This window comes from Patagioenas fasciata, chromosome 2 (assembly GCF_037038585.1).
Source record: "Patagioenas fasciata isolate bPatFas1 chromosome 2, bPatFas1.hap1, whole genome shotgun sequence".
NCBI classification, from domain to species: Eukaryota; Metazoa; Chordata; class Aves; order Columbiformes; family Columbidae; genus Patagioenas; species Patagioenas fasciata.
The window spans coordinates 29,874,831-29,892,532 of NC_092521.1; the positions used below are offsets into that span (position 1 = coordinate 29,874,831).

At 36.1% G+C, this 17,702-nt stretch overlaps 1 protein-coding gene across 9 annotated transcripts in view; it reads right to left on the bottom strand.

The window, feature by feature from the left end:
• RALYL (RALY RNA binding protein like) overlaps positions 1 to 17,702 on the bottom strand; it is a 384,238-nt gene that overhangs the window by 88,052 nt on the left and 278,484 nt on the right. Inside the window, exon 1 of one of the 9 annotated variants that reach the window (XM_065832026.2) lies at positions 16,839 to 16,961. The exons of the other annotated variants lie outside the window; for them this stretch is intronic. Within the exon in view, the coding sequence (XP_065688098.1) occupies positions 16,839 to 16,875 (37 nt within the window). The 5' untranslated portion in view covers positions 16,876 to 16,961. Of the gene's footprint in view, positions 1 to 16,838; positions 16,962 to 17,702 lie in introns of those variants that run through there. 9 annotated transcript variants of the gene reach the window in all.

Genomic DNA, 17,702 nt, shown 5'->3' on the forward strand with positions numbered 1-17,702 from the left:
AAAACGAAACAGAATCACAGAACCAGCTGTATTTTGAGAAGAGCTCAGCTTTTATTTACTTTCAAAAATCACCTGTTTCTTCTTCCTCTTGCACACATACCTGCAAATGCCAGCACCCTTCCTTTCCTTTTTTATTTCCAAGAACAGGATTCGTGGTATGCCAATCAATTCTGACAAAAATGGTCTTTTGTCTTAGTGAGCTACATAAAAGCTGAGCTTTTTTACAAGCAACACATATTGTGAAGGCTGAACACATTTGAAAGGCTGCCCTGGAAATAGCTATATCTGAAGCTGTTATAAGCAAGGTTGTATTGGGCTATGAGTTCATATTTATTGTGCCACCTTGAAATAAACAGTGCCTCCCTGGTATGCATGGGACTCCATGTTTCATACCCCATACCCATTTTGGCATTTAAATACTTGAGCCACATGGATCTCTGGCTGTATTAATATATTTTTTTCCTTTTGTATTTAGGTTCTCCCACAGCAAGGGAGATAGAGCCAGAAACCAAATTTTCATTCAGTTCTAACTCCACTGAGAAGTAATAGATTATTGATGCTACTTGAGTTGTTTTTGGATTATAGAATCATAGAATGGTAGAATCATTTACGTTGGAAAAGATGTTCTAGCCAAGTGGTACACTGAAACTAACAGAAAACACAAGTAATAGGTGTGCATGTGAGAAATTACAGACATTAATACTGTAAAAGCTGAAAGGAAAATCTATTTGGCATAGGAAGTGTGGGTGGTGGAGCATGTCAGTTATACTAGAAACAGAACTAGCTCAAATGAAAGAGAAGTTTGAAACCATGTGAAAATATTCTATTGATAGATTCTGCCCTCAGGAAAACTTGTTTTTGTAAATTCACTGTAATCAAACAGGATGTCAAACAATTTGCAATATACCAGTAATCTATTTTTCTAATGTAAATGACATGAAGAAAGACACATCAGAGTTAATCTCTTAGTCAAAACCACTTATATCTAATTTCAAATTTCTAGAATTGTAATTAATTTTAAATGTTCCACTTTTATCTCTCAACACAGGTTTCTGTGCCAAATGAGATATCTACCTTCTGACCACAGAAATAACAATTGTATGGTACAGGCAGGCAAAGGCTTTTGCATAGTTTGACTCCTATGCTGGTGTCAAATTGTATGACTAATGTAATGACTATGTTATTTCTAAGCAATCTGGATCTTTACTGCTAGGATTAATCAACCCAGGAGGATCTCCTGAGACCATCAAAAGAACACTGAATGCAGAGCTCCAGGGAAAAGGAGAACTGTGACCTACGGGATACAAGGGAGCTGTGTCTGACTCCCACATGTGAACTGAGACCACCACTTCCCCCTCTCCCACTTGACTTATGAAGTGATACATAGATCTTTCTCATCCTTCTCCTTTCTCTTCCACATCTCTAATACTTCCTAACAGTGCAATGAGGTATTCAAAGAAGGAATCAAATGGTCTTTCAAACCCAAGGACAGATACACAGCCTCTGCTGCTCCACCACCTCTGATTAAACTCAGAGCTCACTCAGAGCATCCATCTGAAAACACTGGTAAACACCTTACTCTTGAAATGGAGACTCCTTTACCTCAAACAGACTCCTCATGGAAACTATCAGCATCCTCCAGAAAAACTTCTCTCCTCAGAACTTCACTGGAACTCCAGAGAGGAAGAATATTTGTTCAGAAAGAGCATCTGAGCATATCTGCTTGGAGATCTGATAGAGGATTTTCTCTCCTGCACAGGGTGTTTTTATCATATGTGGCTATGTTCAAATGGGAAAAACCACATTACTCTGGAAGCACATGGCCAATGATAAACACCTTGTATGGGGATTCTGATGATAAATACTGTCAGCACATATCTGCTACAAAGGGGATATCTTCTAAGCCCCAGCTAGCAATCAGCTTAGTTCTGATACAGAGGGATTAATATACTCACAGCGTTTTGTACCAGCCAGTGTAACTAGAAATGGCACAAACTGGATAATAAATCAGCCACAAAACATGTATATAAGTATCTATATAGAACTTCATTTACTTAAAAATGTATACAACAAAAATAACATTTCTGGCATTATTTTGTATTAACATAAAGCATGTGGTTTTTTTTAAAAAATAAGCTACGATTTCATGCAAATTTTTGGAAGTCTGGAAAAAAAAATTTAGTAATCTACAGTGGTTATTCTCAAACTTCATTTGCATCTAACCTCTGAGGTGCCAGTTTGCTGAACAGCCTAGTTTGGTGGTAACGAGTTTAGCATGAAGCACTGTATACAGATTTCCAGGTAAACCCCCAACAAGCTGCAGCGATTTCATGCTTAACAATTTTAAAATATTAAGAATATTACCTATGACCATTTTTACAAGCAGAGAAGGATTAAACTGTGGTTACATGGGTTTTTTTGGCTAATGTTGAAGAGTTTAGCACACGAACTTCAGCGACAATCATGGACTTCACCACATATATATGCAGGGTCTGACATTTTTCAGACCTGACACAGAGACTTGTGTAAATCCAGGGACTTACTTTTCTTAAAGGACTTTAAAATTGTTGAAGAAACATATTGCTTCTGTGCACAAGCATAAGTAATATCTGGCAAAGGCCACGTGCAGTCAGTTTTGATTAAAATATGCATCAAGCTAATCACTCTTTCACACAGGCACATCCCAAGCTTATCAATGTCCTTGTTTAATACTCCCTACTTCCCTGACTACACTGATTCAACTATGAAAATAATTAACCAGCTTTGTGGAAAATAAAATTTGTAGAGCTGTGAAAATGAAACAGATGTGACCTGCATATATTCTTGGTTGGTCTTTTGTCATGGGCTTGCAGTCTCATTTTTTTTTTTATTTAAGGACCTTGCCAGTAGTTATACATCACAAGATAAGGTTATGATTTGTGTGTCAAGGAAAAAAATAATGCTTGCTATGTACCACACCTGGACAATGTCATTACACTGGTAATGAAAGAAAGGCGCCAAAAGGAGTAACTTGTGTGTGTTGATCAAATCAGGGAGCATTAATTAGACACACACTATTTAAGCCTATGTAGCAGCCTAACATGCCATAAAATTAAGGGCATGATAAATAGCAGGTTGATTGCACATCGGGAAAAAAATGATGAAGTTACGCTCCATAATTAATGAATCCCTTCAGAGTACAACTTTCTTAGGTCTTATAAATATCACCTGAATTACTGAAGAAGCTTTGAAATCGTTCCACTGGGGAAATTAATGAAAACTGATGAAAGACATATAGGAGATATAGCAATCTTTAGTATTTCTGAGTTCATTGCAACCTGCTGAGTTTCCAGCTGTTTGAACTGTATTTCAGATAGTGAATCCCTGGTCCTTGTAGGTAGAGCTGTGAGCTGAAGAGGAACATAGCAGAAATAATGTATATTTATAACTTTTCATTAATTTATCTTATGCTCTTCCAATTTAATGAACTTTTTTTGCTATGTAAAGGGAAAAAAAGATGACATTGTGCAGATTACCCCCAAATCCTCCCAGAGAAGACATTGATGTGGCTGCAAGTGTGTGATCTTCTTCCAAGGTAAAAACAGAAATGCTGTTTCCTTTTCCAAGCCTGGAATCAACTTTGTTTTCAAAGAGTCAAGAGGGGAACTGTTACTTCTTCAAAATGAATGTTTATGGCCCTAATAGCATAATGATTTCAGTATAGAATGGAACCAAGCTTCATTTCTCTTTCTTTTTCCATACACGTGACTTATTGTAAGACACATAACAAGAAATGTAAATTTAATGCATAAAACATCAAACAGTATTTAATTATGCAGAATACTTTTTAAGAAATAAGTGACAAATAGTTGCTTTGTTAAAGTAGTATAAATAGAAATAGATTGTTACTAAGAGTGTAAAATAAATGCACGTTTGATATATGCGCCCTGTATCTTACTGGAGTTGTGAATGATGCAATTCAATTGAGGGATCTGGGATGAGGTGTCCTCTGGTTATGAGGCTGATCTTTAATCAGCTTGTTCTACCATTACCTTTGATCATTAAGTGTTTAGATTCAAGCCCAGAGATCACAGCCTTGGACAATATTTTATTTATATAGCCTACAACTGTGAACCTCCCTACTGAGCATTTCAGCGAGCTTTATTATTATTGGTGCTATTTTTAGCAGGTTAGTAAAGACAGCATAAGAATATCTCTAATTTCTAGAACTTTAATTTATAATTGGACAAATCTTTCAATGTATCACACTGACTTTACCATGACAGCATTAAATGGAAAGATTACTAATACCATTTGACTCTAGCATCTCCATCAAAAGACCACTAAATATTCTTTTTAAAAATCTTCGCCTTGTTAGTATGGTATTAAATCCTTTGAACTTCAACACAAACATGAACTCTGTCATTAACCACTTTACTCTCACCTCAGATTTTCTAGAGTCCAGAGCACAATGTTTATGTGTTGTCACATGAAGTGTTAAATTGCATTAGTCCTAGTGTTTCTGAAAAAATTTTGTTTAGAAAATTTAAAATAAGACAGTGAGCAGTATGAATGTATTCCAAATGGGTTATAACTTCCTCTAAAAAAACACTTATGGCAGATTTTATAAATCGGCTGCTTAATTTGCCTTTGCTTGAAGCACAGCCAAATATGTGGTTATTAAAAAAAAAAAAAAAAAAAAGAAAAAGCCACATTTATTTTTCATTTACTAAATGTATTTTAAACTGATTTGGCTGGTAGCTTTTCAGAACTGAGAGATGAAAACACATATACACATGCTTTTCTGCTGTTTTTCAGACATACAAAACTAACTTACCACATTTCTTTCCCCTTTGTTTGGTGAAGAGAGACCAAACTGGGGGACAGATCTTTGAAGATTCAGTAAACGCCTGACAACAACCCATTCATCTTAAAAACCATAGTTCTCCTGTAGAGTACATTCTTAAGGCCCGACTACTTAATTTGCCAAGAAGGATTGCCTAAAATATTGTTTCTCACAATATACTATTTCAGTAATTCTTTTTTTGCAATGAAACAAGTTGTCTGCCAACTATGTAAAAGAAACTTGTCCTCTGCTGCTGCCCATGACAAGGTACTAACATGGCCTAAATTAAAGGAACCAGGTGTGCTTTTGAGCACAAGATGTGGTTGTTTTTTTGCCAACATCCCATCTCCCTGCTGGAGAGAGCTCTAGTGTCGTCCTCACTTTTGCCTGTTCCTAGACTCTGCTTTCCATAGAGGCAAACACGACTATGGAGTTGGATGGAACCATCATGTTCTTACATAACCTAGATACTGGTGAGAAATTACTTCAGAAATCAGTTTAAATGCTGGCTTAGTGTGTATCTATATCTAGAAAATAACCTGGAAGTTTGTTTATATACAAAGTAGATCCTGGACTTTTTAAAAAGTCACAGGTAGAGAAAAGTAGATTACTTGGGAGACTAAAGTATGTTTTGATGGTGCAACATCTAAGTCTCCAATAATGCCAAAATATTAATGCTTAACAGCTGTGTGGTAGCTTGTGTCTCAAAACAGTAGCTGTTAGTATTAATTTTTCCCAGCAAACTGCTACAGAAAATGGCAGTAAATTTAGCACTTTCATGGTAGTTTCAACAGATGCTCCAAAAAAGAAACAGAACAAATGAGCATTCACCTTCAAATACCAAAGGAAGGGCTCCTGGGGCATGTTACATGGTTGGTTTATGTGAATGTAGTGTGTAGGACAACGTATTTGTCACTCTTTTGTAAGCATTGACTCAAGACTATTCAATGCTATTTCAATACTCTTTCAGTCAATGTGTATTTTTCCATTGATTTCAATATTGCATGGCTAAAACTTCAGATTCACTTAAAAATATTCAATAAAACAAAAAGAACACCTGGAGGAGATGTTCAAAGGCACAAAAGGCTGTTAAAAGCCTGCTTGCTGGAACTGAGTTTCATCAGAGATTAGCTGGCAAATTGTTACTGGAAATTTTTCCCTTCTACTCTCTGATGTGTCCTAAATCATGCAGACAGCCATGGATGATCTATATCACTCACATGTAAACTAACTATGCACAGAATGTCTTTGTTTTTTTTAACTACATTAAATGACTCAGAAGTAAGTTATAATGGGAAATAATATTTATCCGCCACTTCCCTTAAATTTTGAATCCTCAGCATACAGAACTTGTTCATCATGTTCCTGGGTTATAAATTCCTGACAGGAAGAATGTTACATAAGGGAAATGTAAAACTCTGCAAAAACTGTAAGCCATTTATATGCATGATTCTTTTTTCGATTTATCTGCATATTTTGTTTCTATACCTACAATTTCTTTTGAAAGTAATTTTGTTTTTGTTTACATGTTTCAATTTGCTTATTTTGTTTACATGTTTCAGTTCATCTATTCAAGAGAACGTGATCTGTGGACAGTAGCTGACAATATAGTAAAATATAGATAATTCTGTAGAAAAATCTCTTTTGTTTGAATGTATGCAGTACATTCTGTGGAAGCAGATTTCAAATTCAAATATAAACATGTTCTCCAACATTCTTAATAACATTTTTGGCTAATAAAATATTTTGAAAACCAAAATCTGCTAGGCATTCTAAGCTAATATAAAAATGTGCATATTTATTCAGGCAAAGGTAAAAAAGAGATGTAAATATGCATGCCAATGTATTTTTATGACAAGGAAGAAAGAAATCAGATTTCATGATGACCACACAAATATTTACAGTGAGGAAATTCATGCAGCATTTATGGGCAGGTCCATCCAATAGAACCTGCATTTTATGAGATATTTTCTTCTTCGTTTTTTTAAAAAAACTCTGGTCAAAGCATAAATAAATAACTTATTATAAGAAGAGAATATAAAATATTTTGTGTTTACTTTCAAAATCTTTCTAGTATTGCTATCACAATGTTTATTTAGAAAAAAAAGATTTTTCAATTAACCACTGAAGGGATTATTCTCACATACAGGTGATACTTCACAAAAGCACATACATTAATATTCATACCTCAGGAGACTAGAAATAATTTGTCTGAGCATTTTTTTGCCAAGTGTGTGTGAATAGAAGGAAAATATTTTCTGTTTGACAGAGATCAAAAACAATCCAAGTAGGCTCATTTTTAATGACTGTTTACAGCAGCTTGTCTGTGACAATTGAGATTTACTAAAAATTCATTTGAAATATCTGTAACATATACAATAATTTCTGCAAACATGCTCAGCAGGCTTTTTATGCTAGATTTTATAAAAAATTACAAATCATTGCATGTGTACAATTACTTTCAAACTGTTGCAGAAGGTACTGGTGGCTGTATGTTATCCACTCATTGCAAGTTTTCTTCCCTTTTTGTGACGTCTGCACCAACTGATCACTGTCAAGTGCAATGCAGTATGTGTGGTACATCATAGGTTACTTATATACCAAATATACATTACTGGGGACTGTGACACTCTAGAATGTTCTTCCTAGATAGTTTATCAATAAGCCAATGATGTAAGGACAATGGCAAAAAGCTCAACAGATTTTTTGTTCTCCTGAAAGGAATTCTTAGACAAACTATTCTTAATGCTTGAAAACTGTTTTAACTTTAGGAATACTGGAGTAAGGAAAAAAGTGCTACAGCTTAGCCCATACTGTAATGAGTCCTTTTTTATAAGACTTAATCCTGATCAAATGTGGTAAATAAAAGACAGAAAGTGATAACCAGTGGGAAGCATTTAGGGCATCAGAAATGCAATCATAATGTAAGTTTCTGTTTCTCAGGACAGACATTCTGTTTTACAAGGGGTCAGTACCAAATCACTTTGGCTTTTAATTCAGCCAGAGGGCAAGTAGGACGGTACCTTCTTTACCCTACTACCCTACCCTCATTTTTTTTTTTTTCAATTGTAGATTCTAAGTTGAAAAAAACAACCAACCAACCAAACGAACAAAACCAAACCAAAACAAAAAACCACAAAGCCCCCAATCTTCCCTTCAAAAAAAAAAACTCATAAAATGGGAAGACCATTTTCAGAGTAGTAAGTCTGCTGAGTGTTGAGAATCTCTGGCATTAGGTTTCAGTTCTGTTCCGACAGCACATGTTGCCCTGCAGTAACACAATAAAAATACAGCAAAAACAAAGTCCAGCAAATATCTATGCAAAACCTTCAGTGACTCCTGAGGAAATAATATCTGAATGTAAGCAGTAAAACCAGGCTAGAAGGTCACACCTAAAGACAGCTTTATGAAAGACCTGGCAGCAAACCAAAATCAGCAATAGAATTGGCTTTGGAAACTATTAATAAGACAGATAACAGCAATTTGGAAAACAGTGGGTGTTATATTTAAAGAATTACAGTTGGATGATTTTCTAAGGCAAGTGTAACTCACCAGAGTCAAAATAAGACTTATGTCTCATTTATCTATTTATCTATCTATCCATTTATTTATTTTTGGTGAAAAGCAGCCCTAGGCAGACATTTTTTTTTCTTGTGGGAAGTTCAAGAAAAAAACAAAGAATGGTTTGTAGAGATCATTGCAGGTTTCTGCAAAGGACAATGACGAAGAGTTTTAGTTTTAGGCAAGGGCAGAAAAATCTATAACCATAATCCACAATCGTAATCCACAACACAAACTGATAATGCAGCCTATTTTTCAGAATGTTTAACACTAATAAACGGAAAAAAAGGTAAAAATGAACAACCAAAAAGACCCCAAACAAACAGAAGGAATTTGGGAGAACAGAGGAAAACAGAAATTTAAGGCCAAAAATGTGAGCTCTTCAAAACTGAAAGTGTGAGGCTGAATGCTCCACAGATAGGAGCTGGAATCTAAATATTGGTCATATTTGCTCACAGTCTTCATCGTAATGACACTGATGTACCTGAGATCTCTGTCTCTTCTGTGCTGTGTACCAAGGGAGGAGGTGGAATGATTCCAAAGTAACATCCAGGCATGTTTCTGGATTTTACTGTTAAATAATCTCAAAGATAAAACTGCTAAAAAAGTGCTAGACTTTATGTAACATTTAGGTCTTGACTGATACTTCACAACCAGTAAATATCCTTTAGGGGTTTGTCAGACTTTGGATAATAATTTGGGAGACCTGAAATTATTTTTTAAAAGTTTATTACTTTTTTCCTTGTGAAGGTGTCAATACATACATATTGTGCTGTGGTTAAAGCTGGAGGCATGCCACTGAAACATTTCTTAGAAGTCCTCTGCTTTTTTTTTAATTTTGTATATTTAATGTTGTAATAAAAACTCTGAGTGATTTATTCAGAGAAGATGGCACATATTAGAAAGGTAGGGATTTCAGCCTCTTAATAGTTTTGATTATGGAAAGAAGCAGGGATACAAGGTTTGTATGAAGTTAAGACCTTGTACTGGAGGTAGGACTGAGATGTTTCTTGTGCTGTTCCTACAGAGAAAGTAGATGAAAGGGAACACAAAAAAAAATCAGGTTGGCTATGAAAACAAAACCAAGTGTGCTTAAAATCAGGACTTGACCTGCATACATATATAGTCATGTAGGTCTTTTTTATTTTAAAAAGTTGGTACTTTCTATGGAAATAAGCAACAACGGATTTTCCCTTACGAGAAAAGGTTATGTTTTGAACCCCTTGAGGATTTTTCTCCTTTTTCTGAGTAGACAGGTAGATGGCACTGCTACAGTAGTGTATGTGGATTTTAACATAGGAAGACTGGTGTCCCTTCAAGATTTCCAGAATTTTATAGCAGAGACTTTTATTAAATTATCTCTATGACTGATTACAGTCAGAAAATGTATATCTTAACTTTGCCTGCAGTCATCTAACTTTGAGTTCTAACCACTGGACTTTTGTTTACTCAGTTTAAGTGCCAGAACAGTTTTTTCTATATAGATTGCTTTAGACTATGATTATCTTTAACCTGTCAATTGTTATTCTAATACACTTCACTTCTTAAAACTATCATTAATTTTGCCAGATCTCAGGTGATTACTGGAGTGCAGTCCCAGCACTTGCAAGATTTGATTCCTTGTAGAAGATTAACCAACGCACAGTAAGTGCTATTTCACTAACAACAAATTGCTTTACTGGTGAACATATCAACATTTGCTGCCAGCCTGAGCAGGACTGACAACTGGAATTCTTTGTATGTGTGAGAACCAGTATTACATTTATATTTCTGATACTGTCTTAGTTTTCAATGACCTTTCAAATACGAACTTGAAATGGTCTGGTATATTCATTTGCTAATTCCCCTAATACTTTTCAAATCACATAATCTAAATTATATGATTTGCATATACTCATCTTTTTTAATAATTTCCTTTTTATGATCCTTAACAATAGCTGATGTATTTTTATGAGATCTCCCTAGCTTTCCAATTATTCTTTTTGATGAATTGTTGTATATTGTCCATTATTCTACTAACTTGCAGTATAAAGAAAACCCTCTCAACATTAAAACCATAAACTTTTAATAAAGCCAAAATTATTATTAAGGTTTTTTGCTGCCCTAAATTTCTTGTCCATAAGACTGAGACGACTGGCCGGATTTCTTTGTTATGTTCTCCACTTGCATTTCAGGTGTTCTGACTTCTGCTCTCACTTCTGAATCTATACTTGTACTGCTTATTCTTTTCTCTCCCCTTTTCGAGATATAGGTTTTAAGTTCTTGATTCCCCAGGCTTTCTTCCTCACTTTCAGTATTTCCTCCCAGCATTTACTCTACAGGGACAAAGACTCCACTTTTCTACCTGAGACAGGTGGGAGCATCATGTGAGTTGTGCATGTCAGGTTTGATCAGACTGCTCAAAAGACGCTTTTTGAAAGAGTTATCTTTCAATACTTTTGATTCACTTGTGTGGTCTAGAAGCAGAAAAAATGTCTACTTCAGAAGTTTACGCAGACACTTGAAAAAGTGTCAAAGAAAAAATTCTAGCTTATTTACCCTGCATGCCTCACTGAGGGACGTACGTCTTAAGCTATACTGTTTAGTAACATTGTGAAACGAATTATTTCAAACAAGCCAGCCTTCTTAGGTCATGATGAATTGCCTTCAAAGCTATGAGAAGAGCGCTTCTATCCCTGAAGCCTCTAACTTGTTGAGTAGCAATTATTATCTTTTTTGTATAAAGACGTTATCCATGTGATTTGAATATTCAATGACATTTGTACTCCTGCAGGTCATGAGTGTTTTCTTGTTCAGCCTTATTACTGATACAGTTAATTGTCCTGTACTCTACTTCCTCAAAAGGTATGCAGCAATAGGAATATCCTGGGGCTATTCTGGGATAGCTTTACATGAAAAAGCTGTCTCTATATCATGCTGAAGAGATATTCCCTTGTTGTCTGTGTCTCTGATGTTAGAAGGAAAGAGGAAGAGTTTTCTCCTATGTATCTGGGTCAGTAACTACAATTGTTTTCCCCACTGAGATTTGGTTTTCCAGTCACTTTAACTCCTAGCACACGCTGTATTAAAGGCTGTTATTTTCTTTGAGCAGTAGCAGCCTCAGTACTGGGGGCTCTTTATTGCCCTAAGAGGCAAAAAGAAGATGGAAGCCATCACGGGCTGATCAAACTATAATATAACAAGACTTAACAAATGCCAATTATATTTTTTAAGGCTGAAAGTGATTATGCTGTCTGTAAAGGTGCATAAAGAAGGTGAGAATTCATGATGAAAATATGGCAAGTAGGACTTTAGTAATAAAAGAAAATATAGCAGGCCATGCAACAGATCAAAGAATACTGATGTGACAAAATAATCCTTCAAACTGGAATTTCACCAAATTTCTCATCAGATGTTATCAGTATACACAAAATTCTCCCTCTAGCAAGGCAAGGATGCTTGAAAAACATGCATCAGGTGACATCTGTGTACAGTACATCCCTAAATACTGCAGTAATTCAAGCCAAAAATCCTATGACCCTCTGCAACAGCCACGTGCATTTTACATTGCAGCAGCTACCTGCACAACTTTTGAAAATAATTTATTTTACTTTCATTTTACTTTCATTTATTTAACCATTCAATAAATATACATGCTGCTTCCTACAGCATTCTGCATGTAGGGAAAGCTAGGACCGGACAAACAAATTGGGCATTGAAAGTAAAAAATCATAATCAATTTGACAATTACAGGTAAAGTTGTGACATGTCTGCTATGAGGAGAGAGATATTGCCAGAATAAAAAGAAGTATGATGTCTCCCCTCTCATTACTCTTTGTTTTTTTTTTTTTAAAAACCCTGAAATAAAGCTAGTCATCTGTTGGTTTCAAAAGAAGCAGGATATTCACAAGATCTTGATGATACTTTATAAAAAATTACTGTTCACAGCATGTCAGCATAAAAAAATAGCAATTACTATTTCAGCTAAGCAAACTGTAATATGAAATGGAAACAGATATTTTACATGGAGCTGGTAGCCAAGCCATGGCAGAAGTCCTTCATGCATTTGGAACACAATTTCAAGGCCATTTGAAGTTGGCAGGATTCTTCATATTGTCATGAACAAGTTTGGGATTGACGCCTTGAAATTAACCCTTTGGAAAAGGACAGAATCTGTAGCTGCACTTATGATAACAATTGACTTTATCAATGGCTCCTAATATTCAAACGTAACTGCTCTTTGCCTCAACTGCCACTGTGCTCTGATTGTCATTGCTGATGTGCCTAAAAGAACCCATGAAGCACCAACAACATAGAATCACAGAATCATTTAGGTTGGAAGAGACCCTCAGGATCATCAAGTCCAACCATAGCCTAACCTAACTCTAGCACTAAACCATGTCCCTAAGAACCTCATCTAAATGCCTTTTAAACACCTCCAGGGATGGTGACTCCACTGCTTCCCTGGGCAGCCTGTTCCAATGCCTGACAATCCTTTCCATGAAGAATTTTTTTTTATCCAACCTGAACAGCCCCTGGCACAACTTGAGGCCATTTCCTCTTGTCCTGTCTCTTGATACTTGAGAGAAGAGACCAACATCCTCCATGCTACAACCTCCTTTCAGGTAGTTGTAGACAGTGATAAGGTCTTCCCTCAGCCGTCTTTTCTCCAGGCTAAACAGCCCCAGTTCCCTCAGCTGCTCCTCATCAGACTTGTGCTCCAGGCCCCTCACCAGCTTCATTACCCTTCTCTGAACTCTCTCCAGCACCTCAATGTCTTTCCTGCAGCGAGGGGCCCAAAACTGAACACAGGATTCAAGGTGGGATCTCTCCACCACCAAGTACAGTGAGATGATCACGTCTCTAGTTCTGCTGGGCATACTATTCCTGATACAAGCTAGGATGCTGTTGGCCTTTTTGGCCACCTGGGCACACTGCTGGCTTATATTCAGCCAGCTGTCGACCAACACCGCCAGGTCCTTTTCTGCCAAGCAGCTTTCCAGCCACTCTTCTCTGAGCCTGTAGTGTTGCATGGGGTTGTTGTGACATGAGGCTGAAGCAAGCAAAAGATAAGTCCTATTTTTCCCCTTATTTTTTTCATCTTTGCTTTAACTTTCTAACCCCCAGTTCAAGAGTGTAGCAGGGAAGTCCCACACCAGCCTCTGCACTCCAGGTGTCACTCTGCCATCTCCTACCAGGTACTACCACACACCTCCTTAAAACATGGTTGCCTGACACACTGGCCATTACTGTCTCTTTCTCCTCTTGAAGAGTCAAATTTACAGTGTTAGACTGAAGCATCATTAAGGATTATATTTGACTTAAGCTGTGAAGCTACAGTAACCATGAATAAATAATAATAACAATTATAATGTGAATTTCTTAAAGTTGTTTTATAGGTAAGTCAATTTTTTTCAATTTTACTGTCTTTGAGGTTAGTAGTATGCCTTGATTCCTGTAACAGTGAAGTCTAAAAGAAAGACCTCAGTGAAAAATAGATGTCTGCAACTTGTTTCATGAGAGGAGGCTTTGACACATGGCATCTCCAGAAGATGTGAATGACTGCCTCTCCGTGGACAAGACCCACATGTGCACTGCAGCTTACAGTAAGGCTTACCTTGACCATCCTCCTCAGCAGCAGCAGCCCCAAAGCAGGTCAGTCTAAGATTCGAACCTTTTATTTTAGAAAAGGTTTACCATATGTGTTTACAGGCTTTTCAGTGTATATAAGATTCCATTTGTTACAGTGGTATCCTCTCACTCAATAATTATGTTCATGCAATCAAATAAGATTCTAGTCTATCAGCTAGACAACACCCTGAATTAAGGATAAAGCAGGTTATAAATCTGGGTGTATGGACAAACTTACACATGGAGAGTGAGTATGTATGTGTAGGAAGGTGCACATGAACACTCATTCAGAAACAACACTAATCTAAATTTTGTTTCAGATTTTACTGTGATATTTATTTTTAATTATCATTAGTTGTAACCATTTATGGAATAAATAAAATATGTTAACTATTTAATATTAGTACCACTTTGACTAGAATCAAAACCAAAGGTATAAAGAAAGCAAAACATTAAGATTAGTTGTGAATTTAGAAGACCTATGTATGATGTTCCAGCTGAAAAAATACATAGGGAACCTTCAGCCCATTCATAAGGACAGGTAAGTAAACTCATTTTTTGCATGTACTCCTCTAGCCACTGTTTTATACCTGGGACAGAAATTGGAAATGGAGATTCCTTACATTTTATAAAGAGGTAATAATTTCTCTGTTTTCTCTATATTCCTCTATATTCCTCTCTAATCTGATGTGCTTTTAAATAAAGTACAAAATGCCCTTACACACTTCTTCAAACATTAAAGAAAAAAATGAGGTTAGGAAAGTAATGCTTATAATACCATTCAGAGTGTACCAAATCCAGAAGCAGAACTTCAACGAATAAGAAAAAGCCACAAAGCTCACTTTTGTTTTATGCCACATGTTCAAGTGCTTTATAGAAAGGTAGTGAGGACATATAAAACTCAAGGTTTTCCCTGCATATATTGGGAATTAGATACTAAATATCTTTTATTATTGTTTATTAAGGGACACCAAAATGCCTCCAAGGTTGAAATAGAACATGTCTTAAACATAATGGACAGAAAATGTAGTACTTGTCTACTGTTTAACACAGCTGCTACCATTATCCCTCACATTTCAAAATAACAATTGCTTAGATGAAATCTATGCTCAAAAAAACTTCTGAGTCATATGAATAGGAACAATATCAAAATTACTCAGAATGTTTTGTTTTTTAAGATTATTGCAGTTGCTAATTAGGTAAGAAGTATTAATGAAGCATCCATGTATTCAATATTGGCATCTAATGTAGTGGAGATGGTTTTATTGACATATTTTATTGATCTGGATCTTAAAATTAGAGGCAGTTTTAAAACCAAAAAACATTGCAACAGCCACTCTCATAATTACAAATTTGATTCTAGATTTTTTTTCCTCTTTCCTCTTGATAAATCAGTTTTTCCTTGCAGTCAGCAGGGGTGGAGCAGAAAGGGGAAGGTTCTCTTCATAAAAGCATTCTTGAAAGCATCTCGTGCAGCTTTCATGAATGACTATATGCCTACAGTAAAAAGCCCAACAACTCAGCTACTTGGTCACAAATTTTCTTATCGTACATCATAACAAGGCTTGAACAGGAGAGAATGCAAGAATGCAGCTGTCTGTAGAAAGAGCTCTCAGTTTACATAATAACAGTGAGAGTGATTAGTATGTCAAAATGAACATGATTAATTATAATCTGACTGTATAAAATTAATTTTCTTTCACTGCTGCTACAGGAACAAAATTTATGATAATTTATTTTATCGAATGTGAAGCAGATGACTGATTTCTGTTGCAGAGATTTTAGCAGAGGTCTGTTCCGCAAACTTTCCACATGCAGCACATCCATTTGTTTTGGGAAAGAAAAACTAAAGGAGACCTGTACAGGTTAAGCTGTAAGGATCAGAAACTGAGGTCAGTGATGTAGCTGTACATATCCCTCCAACATTAACAATGTTCCTGTCCAAATACAGTCCAAATTTATATTCTTTTAAATTGATATTCCTCCCCTCCTGCTCTCTCCCTGAAGGCACACAGCCCTACATGGCATTTTTCTCAGAGGAATGTCTGTTTTTCTCAGCCTCAGACATGCTCTCCATTTATAACTTGGCCTCTTGTTAGATTTCCTTACGGTAACACAGACTTCATGACATGACCCACAGCACTTGATTTTCACTTGCCTCAGTCACCCTTCTGTAATGTTCTGGAGGAGACAATATTGGTACTGAAATTCCCCTGGCTGATGCTATAGTAATGTAAAAAGTCAAACAGGTGCTTGGCTGGAAACTCATGCATTTAGAAGCCAGCGAATTTTTGGGGCTGGAGTGTCTTAAATACACATCAGAGACACATACATACTTCCTTTCCCCCCAGTTTCTGTTTCTGTGCTTTAAGCAAACTAGTTGATCCTTCTGAAAGTCGTGGTGAAGAAAAAGAAAAATAACTGCCCTTGAAGTTCTGGTGTTGCTGACTCCCTAAAGCAAACACATTAAAAAGTCCACCAAGTGAAAACATGTCAACCCTGTCAAGTCAAATGCTACAGCTAGCCAGCCATTAAGCCCTGAATAAAGGACACTGCTCTGAACTAAACTTCTTTTTGATTTATAGTTTTTTTTTGTTTATATTATGAAGCAATCACTTGCTGAGGGTTTCCATAGTAACAAGTGAGATAATTTTTCATTTTAAAGCTTTTTCATGCATTTAACATACAGATACAGGGGGATAACTGGTAGGGAATACTATTGCTGTTTTCCTGGTATTATTTAACCAGAGCAGGGTAAAGTAAAACATGGTTTTCAATGAAGCTGGAGATTTATTTTCCCTCCTCTGTAATAACATTAAAAAAAGCTTTACAATTTACTTACATCTTTGGTTTCTGCGTTTGCTCTTGTACATAGTCATTCTGAAGAAATTCCACTGTCTAAGAAGTAATTGCCTTGAACACAGACAAAAGAGATGAGATCGTGCTTCTGCTTTGCAGTGAGACAGTTGCTCACTGACAGAAGGTAACCAGCAATCTCTCAGAGAAAGGCAGGGTAATACCATTCTCCTAAAATCCAGGGGAGATGCTACTGGCTCTAACTATTTTCTCTGTTACAAAGCTCAGGGATGAAATACATTTATTTTAATATTTTTTCCAATGTGTTTGAAAACAGCTAATAAAATCCAGAAAACAGATAAAATCACGTAATCTGACAAAGTGGGGTAATGTGCTACTCGATAGTCTGACACCAAGATCCCTCGAAAAAGCCCTGATACAATCAAAATTGCATCAATGACCTCATAAACTAATAAAAACTAACTTTTCATTGGGAAGTCTTAGAATTAAACATATGAGGACATTAAAATATTTTGGGGTAAATTTTGAAGCAAAATTACTATTAAAAAAAATTCGACACATGCTAATCAGTGAAAACCTGACCACAGGTCTGAGCTCATGAATAGGTTACTCAGGACATAACATATAAAATGCAATTATCTTTTTTCATGCCTGTGTTTACTTCTGAATTACCTTTCAACAGTTTGATTTGAGAAAAGTTATTTAAGCAACATTCTGCTGATCACTCATTTTCATAACTACTTCATTGCCCACTAGTTTGTTGAATTACAAAGTCATGGGAAAAAAATGTGACACCATTGTGTGATCTTCCACACCATGTATTCACCATTTCAAAGAATCCAGACATCATCCGAAAGGGAGCAGGGGAAAGGGGAAGAAATTCTGGCCA